The sequence below is a fragment of the Chelonoidis abingdonii genome, chromosome 1 (genome assembly GCF_003597395.2).
Source record: "Chelonoidis abingdonii isolate Lonesome George chromosome 1, CheloAbing_2.0, whole genome shotgun sequence".
Lineage (NCBI taxonomy): Eukaryota > Metazoa > Chordata > Testudines > Testudinidae > Chelonoidis > Chelonoidis abingdonii.
The window spans coordinates 308640288-308658378 of record NC_133769.1 but is presented as its reverse complement, the minus strand read 5'-3'; the positions used below and the strand labels follow the sequence as shown (position 1 = coordinate 308658378).

Genomic DNA, 18091 nt, shown 5'->3' with positions numbered 1-18091 from the left:
CCTCCAAAACCCACCAGCCTGGTGTATCCCTCACACTGTCAAGGTAATGTCAAGCTACAAGCCTCTGACAGGCATTGCACTTACACAGACATCCACAGGCAGGGACCCACCCAACTGAGTTACATGAATGGTCTGCCAAACACTCATGAACCAACATAAGAGGCTCCATCCACTTCCCCCAGTCTTGCACCCCAGAACTGTAGTGTCTTGCACTGGTCAGAAACATGACCAGTGTAAATTCATTACTTAGTTTGCCATTTCTTCATAGGAAAGTGGACATGTACCAGCCTTTGTAACCTGAGCAGATTTCGCAACCACTTTAGATAAACTCACTGGGAAGGATAAAACATTAAAATAAGTTTATTAACTGCAGAAAGATAGATTTGAAGTGATTATAAGTGGTAGCATAAAAGTCAGAGAGAGTTACCTTAAGAAAATAAAAAGTAAACATGCTTTCTAAATCCTAAACTTTTAGTCTAAGCAAGAGTTGAATCGGACAGCTTTTCTCACCTGACAGATGGTACAAGCATGTTACAGTTCCTCAATACACCGACTGGACTCCCTTTCTAGTCTGAGATCACTCTTCCCCAGTTCAAAGTCTTTCTCCTCCAGATGATCCTCCAGGTATTGAGATATTTGGGGGGGCGGGGAGAGGCCAAGTGATGATGTCACTTCCTCTCTTTATACCTTCTTCCAGCTGTTAGAAAGATCCTTGCCGTGACATGGGGGTCAGCGAGTCTCTATTAGTCAGGGAGTCTCCATTGTGTACGAGTATTCTCCAAGAAGTCTCTGGGATAGTGGATTGTGTGTTGATAAGTCATTAATGAACATCTGGCTATTGATGGCTACTCCTTTGTTGAAACTGAAAGGCCGATTGTGGGTGTTCCCAACCTCACAACATATTTCACATATAGTAATACTTCATAACTTCACATAAAATGATAGTACACACAATCCAACAGGTTATTATTGTTCAACAGATCAAGACTTACAAAATGATACCTTAGAAGGCATACTTTGTACAAAAAAAAAATCAGTACTATCCCAGTGGTGAATATGGAGGTTCCAGGGTGCTGCTTTGAGGTACATAGTGTATCTTCCACAGTTTCCATGTTGAGGCCCTGGTGTCATTGGAAACTTTTAGCATTGTGAAATTCCTCCTGGTCCTCTTCTCTCTGGTGGCTGCCACCTGTCCATTCTTATCTCTCTGAAGCTGTGTAAAACACCGCTGTGACCTCTTGCCTCTGATAGTTACAATTGCCAAGTCTCCTATCTGACTTTCTCTCTCTCTCTCTGATTCCAAGATTTTTTCTTCCTTGAACCTGAGGTACTGGTGTTTCCTGACCTGCTTGTCTAGGAATGCCTCTGCTTCTCTAATTTTCAGCAGCATCTGTACTTGCCCCTCCAATCTAACATAAGAACGGCCATATTGGGTCGACCAAAGGTCCAGCTAGCCCAGTATCCTGTCTTCCGACAGTGGCCAATGCCAGGTGCCCCAGAGGGAATGAACAGAACAGGTAATCATCAAGTGATCCATCCCCTGTCTCACATTCCCAGCTTCTGGCAAACAGAGGCTAGGGACACCATCCCTGCCCAATCTTCTAAGAATCCTATCCTCCAGCACAGCTACCAACTTGCACTTCATGCACAATATGTGCCTTCTGCTTGCCTTCCCCTCCGGTGCTGAGTTTGCTCTTCCCCATCCTCCTATATTTTTTGACCACGCATTTGGAGGTAACTGCCTAGTACACTACATTTTTGAACAAGCACAGAAAACAGAAGAACACTTTTTTACACACACCTTTCTTTAATCTGCAATAAAAAATATTTATTTGGGGTGGGGGGGAAATCACCTTTCCTTTATGCCTCAGCATAAAAGTGCTTTTAAAACATGCACAGTGATCAGGGTTAGATCTTGATTTAAAATCCAACCTTAAGTTTAACAGACCTTAAAATTCCATCAAAGAATCTTCAGTTACATCTTTAAAGCAGAATTTGTTTTAAAAAGTTGTTTTTCCCATACTAAGGCAGGGGAGGGGAGTTAATGTAAAAAGTGATTATTTGAATAGTCAATAAGATATCAAATATATTCTGCACTCATTCAACTTTTGCTTTTTAGACAGGCTGCTTATTTTGCATGCAATTTTTTTTTTTTAACTACCAGTATCTCAAATTATTCCTCTTCTTCTGTTCCTGGCAAGCAGTGTTAGAACCAGGTTAGTTATGTGTCAGAACAGGTGCATTTGCAGCCACAACTACTTCAGCCTCCAAATTCAAGGCAAGACTGTGCCCTCCTTTTTTGTGATAGGGAGTACTTTACTCTGCGAGTGGTCCCATCAATTTTGATAGAACTGTTCAAGTCCTACCCAGTGTGAGTAAGGAAGGCATAATTTGACCTTCTGTTATTTACAGGTAAAAATCATAAATCACTACCCATCCTGCAAGTGCTTCAGCTCCCAGTAATTTCAATAGGGAGATGCTTAGCACCATGCAGGAGCAAGCCCCATCACTACCTGCTTAAACACTGAGGGCTAGACAGTAGGTCCTTTATTTCCAGTGGCGAGCAGTTACTCGCATGAGTAGTTCCACTGAAGCCAATGGAACTACTTGTGTGAGAAACTGCTCCCCGAGGAAGGATAAAGGGCTCAGAGCATGGCCCTGAATGTTGATCGTTTGTGGATGTATGCATATAGTGGCTGTTGTGGGTTCTGATTATACCGTGCCTTGAGGCTATTTGTTCTACAGCTATGTGTAATTACCTTCTAATAGTCTTACTGTCTAACAAGTGTCAGCTGTGTACCAATGATACCGGATTTTTGACACTAGGGCTACTCTGAAGTGCTAACGCACAATGCATTTTGGTTTCTTCACCATGAACATTCCATTCAGCAGCCCCTTTTTCTTGCCATTTGATTTTGATTCTGACATAATATGCACATTCCGCCATCCCCCGGGGCAGCTTTTTGGGAAAGGTATGCTGTAATTGGTCTATAACTGTTCATAATGATCTGGGAATGCTGTACGAACACCAACAGGGAGCAACTTCACTTGTGATTGATTTAAGTGAGCTACATGGTTGAAAGGTTCTCCCAAGAGCACAAGTTTAGCTGGTCACCTAATTGGATGTAAATTTTCACATTTATTTCAGAACAGAGGTCTCTGTCATGAGATGCTGAATTTGAATTTATAAGCAAGTGTCTACACTGCTCAACTAAATCATAAGCACAGTTACTATAATCTGTTTTGGGGAGTCTTAAATTCCACATTCAGTAGGTTTTAGTGTACAGTTTGCCAGAAGAATACAAGTTATGCTCAGCATTTGTAAAGCTAATGAAATATTAATTAAAGGTTTTATTTACATCTAGAATGACTGACCTCATTTTGATACATTAACATACACTTAGTGTTTTAAAAGCTGAGATTGGTAACGTGGCTTTGGCTGTAGTCTTTTATCAGTTTGTCGGGTTCCTGCTTATTTAATCAGCGATCTGAACGCTCCATCTCACACGACACCCAAGATACGGGCAACCCACCAGCTGCAGGGCATAATAATTCGGCAGGCAGAACGACATCCTTGGTAGTTATAGGGCCATGGGTAATAGCCCATGAGAGGTTCACAAATTCTCTGGCATTGTGTGTAACTTCGTCTACATTCAATGCAGCACACACCTTCATGGTCCAGCATTGGGTCAAAAGTCATCCCTTCACCTTCAAGTTGCTGAAATGTAAAATACAAAATGAGAGGAGATGGAGTTCCCTCATTCACATTATCCCCGTAAAAGATGACAGGTGAAATACTGCTCCTATTGAAGTCAATAGCAAAACTCCTGTTGACTTCAAGAGGGCCAGGCTTTCAGTGGCCTGATTCACCACTGCATTATTGCACATCTACACTGGACTCTCCATTATAATACTAGAGGAACACAACGGGGAATCAGGCTGTCTGAGTTTCATTATTTTACTTTCCCAGCTTTTGGTGAAAGCTTTAATTATGGAGAGCTTAATAACAGTAACATTTGAGTTACAGTAGTAAGAAATGGAAAAGACCTGGGTTATCCAGTCCATCTGCCTATATGTGCAGGACTGTACTCTACTTTACATTGTCTAATGTTCTAGTCCAGGGACCATCAATCTTTGGCAAGCGGCTTGCCAGGGTAAGCACCCTGGCGGGCCGGACCTATTTCCCGCAGCCCCCATTGGCCTGAAGTGGTGAACTGCGGCCAGTAGGAGCCGTGATCAGCCGAACCTGCAGACGTGGCAGGTAAACGAACAAGCCTGGCCCGAGCCATGTGCTAAAGGTTGCCGATCCCTGTTCTAGCCAGTCTAATTTTAAGTAAGTCCCAAGTGACAGACCTTCCACCTCTTTCCCAAGAGAATTGTTCCACAGCCTATTACTGTTGGCTTTCCAGATATTCAGATTAAATTTACCTTGCAGTTGTTGATGATGAGACTGGGTACATGAGAAACAATGGTGCAATGTGGGCTGCAGAACTCTGACAGGAAAATATTAGCAAAAGTAAGCAAAACAACTGTCAATCAAGCCTGTCAGCAGAGTATGTAAAGAGTGTCAGAGACACAGAAAGCTGAGGAAAAGAGATGCAAGGAGTGTAGAGACTGACACACAGGGGGAGAGAGAGAAGAACCGGAGACCAGAGAAAGATGAGACCTGTTGGCTGCAGTGACCTGTGGAAGACTGGCCATCTGAAGTGGGGCACAACCACTTAGGATCATGTTAACTGTATATTACTGTGGGTTGGGGTGCTTAGCCTGTGTTGTGGAGGATCTGTGTTACTGTGTTAAGGATTTGTGTTTGCACTAATAAAGGGATGCTTTGCTTCAGAAAGACTACTGCTTGTGTCAATCATTTATCAGCAGGCTGTATCCCTGTCCTCCAGTTATTTCCTTAGCCACCTGGGAGACCCATGCCTGATGAAAACAGATTGGTTAACTGGTGGACTGTTTTGAGGGAGCTTTTGGTAAACGCAGAAGGGGGCATTAGGTGAGCTACTCAGGGAGGGAGGGGGCACCTAAAATCTGTTTTTGGGGTAACACAGGTTCCCACTGGCAGGAAGACTGTCAGAGAGAGCTGTGCAGGATCCTACACCAGCTTTACTGCTCCCACTCTCCAGAGGGATAATGGCTCTACCTCTCAGACCCTATTGTCTATCTGTATGGCAGATAGTTCCTCCCCTTCAGTTGCAGGGTTTAGTTCTGGTGCTGCTTTTGGGGCCAATGCTACTTTTACTAACTGAATTCATAAGAAATAAAGTCAATTTAGTTCTACTTTACTTGGAGTGATTAGCTTAAGCCTACTTAAGCAATGTCAGCTGAGTAGAACACTGTTACGGGATAATGATCTCCTGCTGTTACATAAATGTCAGGACAAAGGTATGACTTATTTTCAAAGCAGGAGACATTGATCTTGTGACAACATTCTATTAAAATAACTTTATCCCTGCTGTACCAAATAGTGCTGTAAATTGTCTGATGATGGTGCAGTAGAGTGGAAGTGGCTCACTGTACAGTTAATTGTTTTGCAGTACAGTGATGGGCTTGGGGAAATGGGACTCTTCACATGTTCATTCTGTTAACCTCTTCATATGTGAGAGAAAATAAGACTCTGTCTTGGACCCATTTTCCCCCTAGGTTCTTTCACTGCATTGTTTTAAAAAGATTCCATTCTGCAGGTTGCCAGAAATGGCTGTGTGAACTGTCTGACAACCACAGTTTCCAGGACAGACATGTTTGGCCTGATCCTGAACTCTGAAAAATCAGAGGCAAAATTTCTATTGAATTCAGTGGTAACAGTACTTGTCCCCTTGCAGGTGTGGCTAGTCAGAATGCATTTTATCCAAACAGTTGCACGCGTTCTCTCTGTCTCTCTCACACACACACACACGTTTCATGAAGAACCTAGTTTCTAGCTAGCTGACTCTGCATTTTTACTGTTTTCTTTTTATCAGTTAATGATCAGTGTCAACTATTTGCCTAAGGCAGATTAAATTTGCTGTAGTTATGGTAATACATTATCTGTATCAGATGTATATAGTTTTCAGTATTAAACTGAACTCACTACAGCAGTCTTACAAAATTATCTTAAATTCACCAGCCTAAGCACAGCATCTACTTCTCCATATTTTTAGGACTAATGATAACAAAATCTATATTCCAGTTGCTTCTGGTGAGTGGAATTTTTAAATGGCTGCACTATTGAAGGAAAGTTTAAATCGACAAATTGGTGTTTATAATTATTTTTGAAGTCCATTTGAAATGGATAGGTATCTAGAAATGAGTACTTAATAAAGTTTCACACCTACCTGCAAAATCAAATGCTCTGAAGGGAATTCTAAATCAAATCTATATGTACTCACATGATACGGATTTTCTGGATTAAAGGTTGAATTAGAATCTTGCTCACTGGGACCAGTGGCATTAGATTGGCGTTCTGGTTTTTGAACAGGCTGGGTAGTAGGTGACCTGGTATTTACGATGTCAGCAGTAGCTTCAACTTGGTCCAGATCAAAGTTTGATTGAGCTTGACGTATTTTTCTCTTGATTTCACGCTTCTTTCTCTGGTTTTCTGCAAAAACAGTCACAGGAGTACATAGGTGTTTTAAAATATGTCTTCCAAAGAACTATATTTTATTATCCCTTTGTGAAAGTGGGATTGCGTAGCAGTACTGCTAAGATTAATAGGCTTCAAATGGGAGCTACTTGTCTTTCCACCTATTTCATACACAGTCTATATAATTCTGTGTGTATGTGTGAGAGATTTGTCTTTTTTCCCCAAACAAATGGGTGGCTGGCCCAAAGAACAGGCTGGGAGAAGGGCCTCTGGACCCAGTGAGTGGCCAGTAATGCTAAAAGAAATAAATAGCGACACCAGCACTCAACCAGAGCAACTATCTTCATGTCATTAGTGCATTTTTGATAGAAAAAGAAACATTTGGAAGGAGACAGACTTGCGTCCAGCTCCAAAGGACCTGATTGTAAACATGGTTTAAAATACTCATGGGCAACTTTGACAATACTCTTTTGATGCATAATGGCCTTGTGCAAGGCCACAGGAAAACAGTGGAAAATTTTAATCAAGCAAATTTGGATCCCATTAGTCATGAAAAAATATTAGCAACTCTCATCCCCAAAATAGTCAACATTGCCACTTATTTCACTTTTCTAGTCTGTTTTTTGTATATCAGTAGTAAATCTCTGGGTACGTCTACAGAGCAGCTGGGAAGTGTAATTCCCAGCTCGGACAGATGAACATACGCAAGCTCTGCTCAAACTAGCATACTAAAAATAGCAATTTGGCCGCAACATCTTGGGTTAGCCATCCGAGTCCAGTCCTGCCCCCCCCCTCCCTTGGCTACATATTCATGCAGCTAGCCTGAGCTGCTGCCCATGCTGCAGTGGCCACGCTGCCATTTTTAGGCAGCGGCTTGAGCAGAGCTAGTGCACAGATGGCTACCCGAGCTGAGAAGTACAGCCCACAGCTCCTGTGTCGATATACCCTTAGAGAACTAAGGAGGAGCAGCAAATTCTTCTCTGGTTACTTTTGTCCTCTTCCTCTAGCCCTTCAGGAGGAATCCCTTCCCTCCTTCACAGCTCCTGCTCCCTCCCTTGGACTAAATGAGGGCCCTCTCCCTAATCTCCCTGGCAAGTGCCTGAACACTACTCCTTGCCTCCTGTATAGCATCACATTCCCTGCCCAAATCCGCTTATGCTGCCAGCCCTACCTCGCCAATCTCACAAGGTCTCCCTATCAAAGTATATGACCTCAGTCCCCCACAGGCCACCTTCAAATCCTAGAAAGTTAGATGTCATAGAGTTTAGGGCCAGAAAGGACGACTAATTCATCCAGCCTGATTTCCTGTGTATCACAGGCCACCATCACCACCCAGCACCTACACACTACACCCACCAACCCAAATAAGACCAAACTATTACAGCCCACAGGAGATTAGACTACAGTGGAACTCCGGTTATCCAATCTAATTGGGACCAGGGTCAGATCGAATAACCAAAAATCTGGATAAACTGGAGAATGGGTGGTGGGGCTACATCCATTAGCCTCGCTCATGGCAGGGCTCAGGCTGTTGCCATGCCCATGGCTGACAGCCCAAACCTGGGGCTGAGAGCCTGAGCCCTGCCACTGTCAGCCCTGGGCAGCTGGTGGTCTGGTTAATACAGACAGCTGGATAATGGAGGCTCAGATAAATGGGGTCCTACTTTACTATGTGCCACAGATGTAGCCAGTGCCCAAAGCCTCCATGATGGTAAATGATTAAGTGAGATATACCCAGATAATCATGGGAAGTGATTAGCACCCACACATGGCAGAGGAAGGTTAACCCCCTACCCCACTCCCAGGGTCATTGCCATTCTGCCCTGGGGGAAAATTCCTTCACAACTCCACATAGGGGTGATTGGTTAGATCCTGAGGATGTGAGCAAGAACCAGTCAGCCAGCCACCTGAGAGAGAGAATGTGCAGTGTCACCTCAGAGCTCTGTCCAATGTCCCATCTCCATCCCTGACCATCCCTGAGGTGTTAAACCCTTCAGCCCTCTTCTCCACTGAAGTCGTGTGGTGGGACTGTTTGGGGGGAAGCCCAGACTGAATAGCTCCACATGGGGACCTCAGCATTCCCCATGTACTGAGACGGGTGGGGGTTCAGCACCAGCAATGGGGTCCACAACTGTGCAGCTCTAATGGCTAGACACCCTGCTGGCATACATTTACTGGACGGGTGGAAAAAGGGTAGTGTTTGTTCAAGTGAAAGAAAAATTACCTTTTGGATATGTTGGTCGAAGCCAGAAAATAGGAAGATCTCCACAAAGCTCTAAAATTTGGGAACTTAGGAAACTGTTATCCTTTACAGGCTGATCTGCAGCCACCCAGATAAGGGAATTTTCATCAAATTTAACTGGCATAATTTCGTCTTCCTGTAAGTAGGCAGCATAAAATCCATTGTTAGTTCAATGAACAGGGTCCTGTGTATTCTGTAGATGCAGCTTTCTGTTAATAGCCAAATGCCAAACACAGAAGCTTAACTTGGAACTGATATGAAATGTTGTTCCAAAGAGTGCTACTTTGGTTTGTGTACTACATGCACGCAGCCAAATCTTGTTCCAATTGAAATCAGTGGAAAGACTCCTGGGGTGAAATTCTGTCACCACTGCAATCAATTGCAAAACTACCAGGATATCACCTCTGCTGCCTTTAATGGGGCTACTAGTCAGCCCACAGGACCAGATTCTCAGCTGGTGTACATTGGTGTAGATCCACTGGCTTCAGAACAACTATATTGATTTATATCAGCTAAGAATCTGGCCCATAATTTTTAAAGTATGTTTGCTTGCATTGTTCTGAATTCATATAAATGTTAAGGTATTTCCATAATAGACGTATTCCTGAGAATTTTAGTTTGCATACAGCTACAATTTTAAGTTAACATGAGGGTCTGACTAAAGGTCTTGTTCAATAATAGCAAATCAATTGCCCAAAAGCTAGAAGTTAAAGAAGCCTTCATTTTGAAGTGTACCCTGCAGGTTTGGGGTTCGAATCTTCAAAGTAATGTAGGAAAATGCCAGTGATTTATTCTTTATACTTGTTAGTTCAAAGTATTATTTTACATAAAACATGTTAGCTATTTCTTAGCAGCAGTGAAACATCTTTAAAAAGTCTTGTTCATCAAAAAAATCAATATGATTTTAAAGTAAAACTTCTGAATTCCATCCATATAAGTATCTGATATTTGAATTGATAACCCACTAGATCAATTTATTTTGCCAAGTTGTTCCTTTAATGTATTTATTGATTTTTGTAGAATGTCTTGAGTCATCTGAATTCACTATCCAGTGAGAGCAGCACATCATTTATATTCTCCCACTTGGGCTTTTTCCAGCATCTGAAATAACTTAACTGGAGCTAACATTTGAAGATAAAAAGAATCCCGTTGTTTATCTTAAATGAAATCACCCCAAATTTGTGGGCAAATGTACTTTAGGTAGCTATAAACTTACTTAAATTTACCATTTTCTATTCAGTATTGGTCAAATATATATTAGACCAGAAACAAGTTAGTTAAATTTTTTTTTACTATAAATAATTAAAAAAGACTAATGCAACAATACAGTTGCACATTTAATCAGAAAAATTAGGCAGCAAAAAAGTTTAATGTTCTAACAGTAGCATTAAGTTGCATTGGGTTGCCCATCCCATCTATTTGATGCATGTTTTATGACAGAAACAGCAAAATTAATATAATACATCTTTAAAAAATTACACAGAAAGTAGGAACAGAACATACTACACATCTGTAATGTGACCAAGTTAATCTTGTATTGGAACCTTAACTTTGCAAACCTGACTCCAAATGTTTTTCATCAGTAGAAATTTAATACTGGATGAACGTAACGTCCTTTTATTTTTTAATAAAAAGAAAAATTGCCTGTGCTTAATTATATTAAATTATTCTAATTAGGCCATGCAGTCCATACGTCCTTAAGATAATGAGGGAGGGTAGAGATGATCTCAGTACTTACCTCTGGGGGCTGATCCAAAGCCTGCTGAAGTCACTGGAAATATTCCCACTGACTTCAGTGGACTTTGGATTTGAACCGGGGCACCTTCCTTGTTAGTTTTAGAGAATTTTCTCTTTCTTTTTTAAGTAAACAATTATGTATTACTGCATATTCTAGTTTACAGCAAATAGGCAGAGTTGGGACATCCTCATTTTGGAGGTTCTGCAATTTTTGTTCACCATGATTTTCTCCTGTCCTGATGATGAGGCAGAAGTTTTGGTGGGGGGATGATTTTCGGTGAGTCTTAGACATTTACAGTCTCTCTCATGCAACCCATCCCAACAGTAGAAGCAGTGCTCATCAGTGCCTGCCAGAAGCACGCCCTCCTCCCTTCCAGGACCCCAAAAGACCTACTAGATGATTTGACATTTTTGTTAAGTATTTTTTTAAAATTGCTCCCTACCAGATCAAACGAGAGGCTTTCTTTAGTCATGGTATTGACATCAGGGATGTGAGCTTTAGCTTGTGCTTTAATGTAGCATTTCTCTCCTCCAGCAAAACGGATTCCAGTTATTCCCTAAAAATAGACCTTTTATGGTTACATGCATGGACATGTCACCCAATTGCTTAAAAAAAACACCCCAATATAAACTCTGTTGACGTAACATTAAGGTATTTACTGAACATGGGGACTTCGGAGTTCCTGGTTTTTAAAAAAACAACCAAAAACTGACAATAAAACATGTTTTTTGATTTTTTAAAAATAAGAGTCAACTCAGAAATTGACCCAAATTCTGTTGTATGACTATTTTAGCTGTAAAAATTTTAAAAAACCAGGTGAAATTTTAATCTTGAATTCCTAAATGAAGGCACCTAATTTAGGCACCCAAAGAAGTGGCCCAAGTTTCAGAGGTGCTGAGCATCTGCAACTTCTACTGGAGAGGGCATGTCTAAACTAGGAAAAAAGGAGTTAGCCAACATGATTTGACACATCACTTAGCACCTAATATTGATGCAGTTTAACATCCTTAAAATCATGGTAGCCATTTGTGTTGTAACCTAGTAACTTTTTCCTAGTCTAGACAGACCTCTGGACATGATTTTCATAGCTTTAATAGTAGGCGCCACAGATATGGATGTATGTGCCTAAGTTTGGACATATAACTTTGATTTTTTTCTATACTGTGATGCTTTTTATGCACAGAAGTTCATAATGAAATGAGAACCAAGACAGAATTCCAGTGTTGTTGTAATAACTGTTTCTAATCCTAACTAAATGACCCAAAAAGTCTCTGTATTTCAAACATATTGACATTAGAGATCATTCATTGATATATGGTAACTACAGGGTAGCCTTTCTTAAATCTTCTCTCTCCAACTCAAATGTAGCATTTTCTGTGCTGCCATGTGGGTTTGATTCAGCAATTGTCTCGTCCTATCCACCATTTTGTTCTACTTCACTTCAGAGGAAATAGTTGAACAGATCTTTATGTACAAGGTACAGCATGACAGGAGCTCTTCTGCTGACTATTGATGGATATATGCAATGTCATTGGGGTAATTCTTTTTTTAAAACCCCCAGGATGTAGTTCTGCCACTTTGGGATAGTCAAGATATGTTTCTGAGATACCTTCCTGTCACCCAGGATGCAGGCTGTTTTCGTAAAATGGTCACCCTGGCCTTGTTTTATGGTCCTGCTCCAATGATCAAAGCATCACTTAAAATATGGAGACTTTCTTTACCTTAGTGATATACATAACCTAGCCATCTCCACCTCACAGCTCTGCCTAGCTTAGAAGTTTATTGCTGCAAATGTGTAAATAGGAACTCTAGGATAAGTTGGCATATGAGCCTAGTGTATATGGCATTTGCAGCAGGTACTTCTCTGTCTCCTGGGTATTCTTCCCTGCTTACACTTTTTGTAGGCTCAAAACCTAACTGGCTTGGTCCATTTACTTTCCTGGAGCTTGACCCTTGGCCCTTAATAACCAAAGGCAGGTATTTTTTGGTGCTAGTTTTTTCCCCCACACTCATCAACCTAGATGTCACAATTGCTCTGGGGTCTGTGGTGGATTTTTTTAGCTGCACTTACCCAGCAGCTCATATTTGGCATGAGGGTTCAAGGATGGAAGAATTCATGGACTCTCCACTGAGCTGGGACTTCTGTGCCCATGTGGAATAGTGAAGGCAAATGACAAGAGATTTATCATCAGCGTTTTAATTTAGTTGCCAAAAAAGTTGTAAGGTTGAGTTACTACAAGTTCTACAAGGGGCTGCAGAGCAGCTTTCAGATGATGTGGGGGTTATGCATCCCACGTGTGTATGCATGGATCTCCCCGGGCCTGTGCAAAAGCAAGGAGGCCCAGTTACCTCCGCCTCGTTCATGGTACCAATAGAGTGGGAGGGACAGGGCCAAAAAGACCCACATTGTTTCCCTCACCAACCCTACTTGGAGGTAATGGTTTCTTTTGTTCTAGATGCTGCCTTTACCTCACTTAGGGCTCAACCTTGCTCCCTTTGAAGTCAATGGGAGTTTTGCCATTGACTTCAATAGGTGTAGGACTGGGCCCCTTCTTAGGGTATGTCTGCATGGCAATTAAAATCCCATGGTTGGCCCGGGACAGCTGACTTGGGCTCAGGCTAAGGAGCTGTTTAACTGGAGTACAGATGTTCGGGTGTGGGCTGCAGCCTGAGGTCTGGGACCATCCCACCTCACAGGGCTCCTAGAGCCTTGGCTCCAGCCTGAGCCTGAACGTCTACATCACAGTTAAACAGCCTCTCAGCCAGAGCCCGAATCAACTGGTACAGGCCAGCCATGGGGTTTTAATTGCAGTGTAGACGTATCTTTAGAATCCAACACTGGAAAATGTCTTATCTGCAAGACCTGTCAAATGTACTTACTATCTGGAAATCATGAACTTCTATAGCCTCTTCATTTCCACTTCCAGTTTTAAAGGTCTCTAGGTTGTTCCCAGAATCTATTTCCATTGATCCCTCTTGTACTTTTCCATTAATACTCATAGTATAATGGACATTGTAAATCTGTAATTGAATAAAGAACATTAACACACATTTTTGTATCTTCCTAGCTTTTATCAAGAACAAGTCTGGTGCCAATCTGATTGTCATGTCCCCCTTCAGATTACTAGCTTTTATCCATACACTTTTAACCTTACACTTTTATTACAGAATCCCCAGCAGTCAAGATCATATTAATAAACAGACATTGATGGTTTCAGGCAATATCAGTCCTGACAGCTTTACATCCATACGCACTGAATGTAGAATAATTTGGTTCCAAGGTTACATGGGGTTTAGGAACTGTCTAAATCATATTGTATGGGAGGATCAGAAGGAGCTGATTTCCCGCAGAGGGCATCCCCACTGTACTCCTTAGTTTGGAACTCATTCTTGCTTGGAGATGTTTGATACCATACAGGAACTTAGAACGAGAGTCTCTTGAATGTAGCAAGCGGCACGTGGTTGTCTCTGAATGGAGTGAGCTTTGTTTAAATATCAATACTTCCATAAGTACCAACACAAGGAGTTTACTTTTATTCTTAAAACGTCTGTATATAAACAGTTTCAATAAAGTTCACAATATAGTCTAGAAATCAATTTTTTCTGCTTGCAACTCTTTGTTAGGGAAAAAATGCTAAAGGTAATTGGTTGTCTTTTACAAATAGAGACTCAATCCTGTATTATTCATACATCCAAGACTTCCACTGAATTCTTGCATGAGGAATGCAAAATTTGGCCTATATAGATAGTACTTAATTCCATATCCAAAGTATATAGACTGAGCTGGTATAAGATGATAACACTTTTTTGTGAGCCCCATTCGTTGCAGTAAAATTCAAGTTTTTTTAATTTAAAAAAAATCATGTGTCTTATGGTTACAAAGAAAACCTTCCAAATGTGAATCAACAAAGTGTTGCCTTCCTGAGTCTGAGGGCAGTTTGAAACAATAGCTTAATATCCCCATTCTTCTCAATTGGGTGTTGACTCTGCAGTTTAAGATTGACATTTTATCTATTTCTGTACCAATCAGAATACACTCTACTCTTTTTTAAAAAAAGATTCATTTCTTAAATGATGGCATTACTATCAGTTTCCTGAAATGGGAAAAAAATCCCACTTACTAGTAAGGTATTTTTAATGCATCTACTTGAACAAAAAGCACATATACACTAAAATAATGGAAGTATTGTGAAACTAAACAGACCAAAAAATGAGACTCTGTCCTGTGATTGATCTGCTATCTATTTATCAAAACCATCAGTGCAAACTGGACTATTAACACCATACACATTCTATGGCCAATCTACAAATTCAGGCCCCTCTCCCTTTTCAAAAACCTAGAAAAGCAAATGAGTCTTATGCTGTGTCCTGAAGCAGCCTATCTTCTTACTATGTACAGGAAAAGCTGTGTTATCCAGCATGTTGGGGGAACGGGGAGTGCCAGTAGTCAAAAATTCCAGTTAACTAAGAGTTATATGAAGGGAGGGAGTTTGGGTGCAGGAGGGGTTGGGGGTTGAGACACAGGAGGGGTTTTGAGGTGCTGGATCTGGGCAGCGCTCATCTCGGGCAGCTCCCTGCAAGTAGCAACATGCCCCTGCTGCTCCTAGAGGAGGCGCAGCCAGGCGGCTCTGTGCACTGCCTCAGCACACAGGTGCTGCCCATGCACCTCCTGCTGACCTCGATTCCCAGCCAATGGGAGCTGCGGAGCCAGCACTCAGGGTGGGGCAGGGCAGGGACAGTGCACGGAGCCACTGTGGCTGTTCCTCTGCCTAACAGCAGCAGGGATATGTTGCCTCTTCCAGAGAGCCACATATCCCTGCTGGAGTCTGGTACGGAGCCTGCCAGCCCCGAGTCAACCGGACATCTGGCAACTCTATTGAAGATTTGTATTGGGAGATATCAGAAATGCCGGTTTCTAGAGCTTTACAGCTGGTAAAGCGCTGGATAACATAGCTTTTACTGTAACTTTTTTTTCTCTCTCTGGATTTTAGGTTTGCTATAAATTGTCTTTAAAAAATAATGAAATGTCAAGCAGTTGTATCCTGCAGGCTAAAATATATATCATATTGAAACACTTTACCTACAAATTAAGGGACCGATTCTGCACTTCTTACTCAGACAAGGCTCCTGCTAAAGTAAATAGGAGTCTTGCTGCAGCCAGGAGTGCAGAACAGGCTCCTTGGTAAATTCAATGAGACTCATTCTCCTTGTCACTGATGAGCAAATGAAACTCAAATTCACATAATCTGGCATTTCATATTATAAAAATCTTTGAAAACATAAAGGAAAGATAATATTTAAAATTATTCTGATGATCACTACACTTTGAAAGTTTGTTTCTTTAAACTAAAACCCCAGTTTCCATCTCTGTCCCTTTTGATGCAGTATTTTGTCATGTAACCGAAGTTCAGAAAAGTTCTCTCCACCCAAATATAAGTTATCAAGATTTTTTTAAATCATTTTGCAACTAATATACTATGAGCTCGTGTCCATGTTCAGCACACATTTAAACTACTAGGTACATAGTGAAATATTGTTGGTCCTTAATGAAACCTATGAATAGATTAAATATAGCCTGGTGCACCACATATTTAAGTGTCAAAGTATGATCTGCAATCAGCATTTGGATGATGTGGCATTTCTTTCACCACCATTTTGTCCCGATGCTTGGAATTTGCTTATTATGTGAATCTCCTGGTAAAGGATGGGGCGAAACAGTGAAGATTTATGAGCAAAAGTAAATGTAGCTTTTGTCTGTGATCCCAAGGATACACTTTATGTTTATTCCTAAAATCAGCTTCCATCATGCTATACCAAATGGACAGGAAAGAATTTTTATACTGAGGTATAGGGGGAGGGGGGAAGGTATGCTACTTACAGAACTTGGCAACCAGTCAAGAAAGGTTGCCAGTGTGATTGTGATTCTCATTAAATTCAAGCAGTTAATTTAAAAATTGGTTTAATAGATAAATGTCTGTTTCCAAAATGTAAATACTCGGGTTCATAATTCTTGTCTCTGTTTCACTCAGTTCATCCCGGACCTGACTTTAAACCAGATTTAAAAACTTCCATGAAGCAATAGGTTCTTACAAGGCTACAAGAATCCTGCTTGGTAAACAGACAAGTTTACTATCAGAGGGGTAGCCGGGTTAGTCTGGATCTGAAAAGCAGCAAAGAGTCCTGTGGCACCTTATAGACTAACAGATGTATCGGAGCATGAGCTTTTGTGGGTGAAAACCTGCTTCCTTGGATGCATGTGGATGATGAGTTTACTGAGTTTACAGATGAGTTTACTGTTGGAATTGACACCTCCTGCCCACCTCTGTTTAATTATTGCCTGTTCCAGTTAGCAACACTCTTAAGTAGGTGACCCAGTTTCCACTACTCCAAGACTGATCTTTCTGATTGTTGTTCCCCTATATTTTCTATGCTCCAACCACTTTAGAACATTTACCAAGCACTCTGGATGGCAGGTGGGGGGAGAATGGCTTGTTTAGAATTCTGATCACGTTTTGTAGCTGAAGTTCTGGATCTTAACTCTCAAACTGAGCAAGAGTATAGCCCACACGTCTTAAACTAGCCACAGATGCGCTAGTCCCCTGTTTCTCAACCTAAATGGTCAAGGAGATCTCAGGGACCGGCACTGCCACAGCCAACTTTCCCCACAAGCTCCTCCGCAGGATGCTACCCAGGGACTCCCTCCCCCCAGGCACTGTGCGGGCTGTTGTCCTGCTCACTCCCGCTGGGGTGCCTGGGGGGAGCTTTTCACAGCGGTGCAGCCAGAGGAACCACTGAGCCCCGCCGGACTCTCAGCCAGGGAACCTGCGGCGGGCTCCCCACCAGGTCCGCTCGGCCGGCCCGCCCGCCTCCCCTGCGACGCGCGCCAGCCACTCACGTGCCGGTCGCTCCCCTTCCAGAAGCAGAAGGCTCCGATGGCCCCGCACAGGAGCAGCAGGGCTCCGGCGATGAGCACCACGGCCCCGATCTTCAGCAGCCGCCCGGGGCTGGAGGGTTTCACCGGCACCGCCGTGTAGGCCTGCAGCAAAGGGGGACAGGCAGCCCAGGAGCCCGCTCGCCTCAGAGCCCGGCTGCCCCCGGGGCTCAGCCGCGGGCCGGGCGGGCTAGGAAAGCAGCAAACGCCCCCCCTCAGCCGGACCCCACCGCACCCCGCTCTAGCCCGCCACTTTCCCGCCCTCACCAGAGCCGTGACCTGCCCAGCCAGGCAGCTGGCGCTGAGCGCGGGGCGGGACTCGCTGTGCCCGGGTACTTACAGGCGGCAGGCTCCGCTCCACGTCCTCCGGCCCCGCCAGGGCGATGGGCACTTTCTCCGCTTTCTCGGCCATGGCTGCCCGCGCACGTATGGACCCGGAGCTCCTGTGGCCCCCGCGGCCAGGCTCGGCTGCACACAGCCCCTCCCCGCCCCCAGGCGCGCCTCCCCTCCCCGCCCCAGCCCGGCTCGGGATACAATGGTCCCCTTTGAGCGCTGCTGCCCTGCGGGGCCGGAGCGACCGGCCTCAACCCCAGCCCGGTTTCAGCCCATTCGCCG

General features: G+C 43.0%; 1 protein-coding gene across 1 annotated transcript; it reads right to left on the bottom strand.

Moving 5' to 3' along the window:
- Positions 1-3063: 3063 nt before the first annotated feature.
- On the bottom strand, positions 3064-17921 carry CNMD (chondromodulin). The gene is made up of 7 exons (XM_032789148.2): positions 17817-17921; positions 17441-17581; positions 13426-13566; positions 10988-11101; positions 8790-8943; positions 6372-6580; positions 3064-3718 (listed from the first exon to the last, which is right to left on the bottom strand). Exons 1-7 carry the CDS (start codon positions 17886-17888, stop codon positions 3503-3505), a joined length of 1047 nt encoding a protein of 348 aa, XP_032645039.1. The 5' UTR covers positions 17889-17921; the 3' UTR covers positions 3064-3502.
- Between the last annotated feature and the right edge of the window lie 170 nt (positions 17922-18091).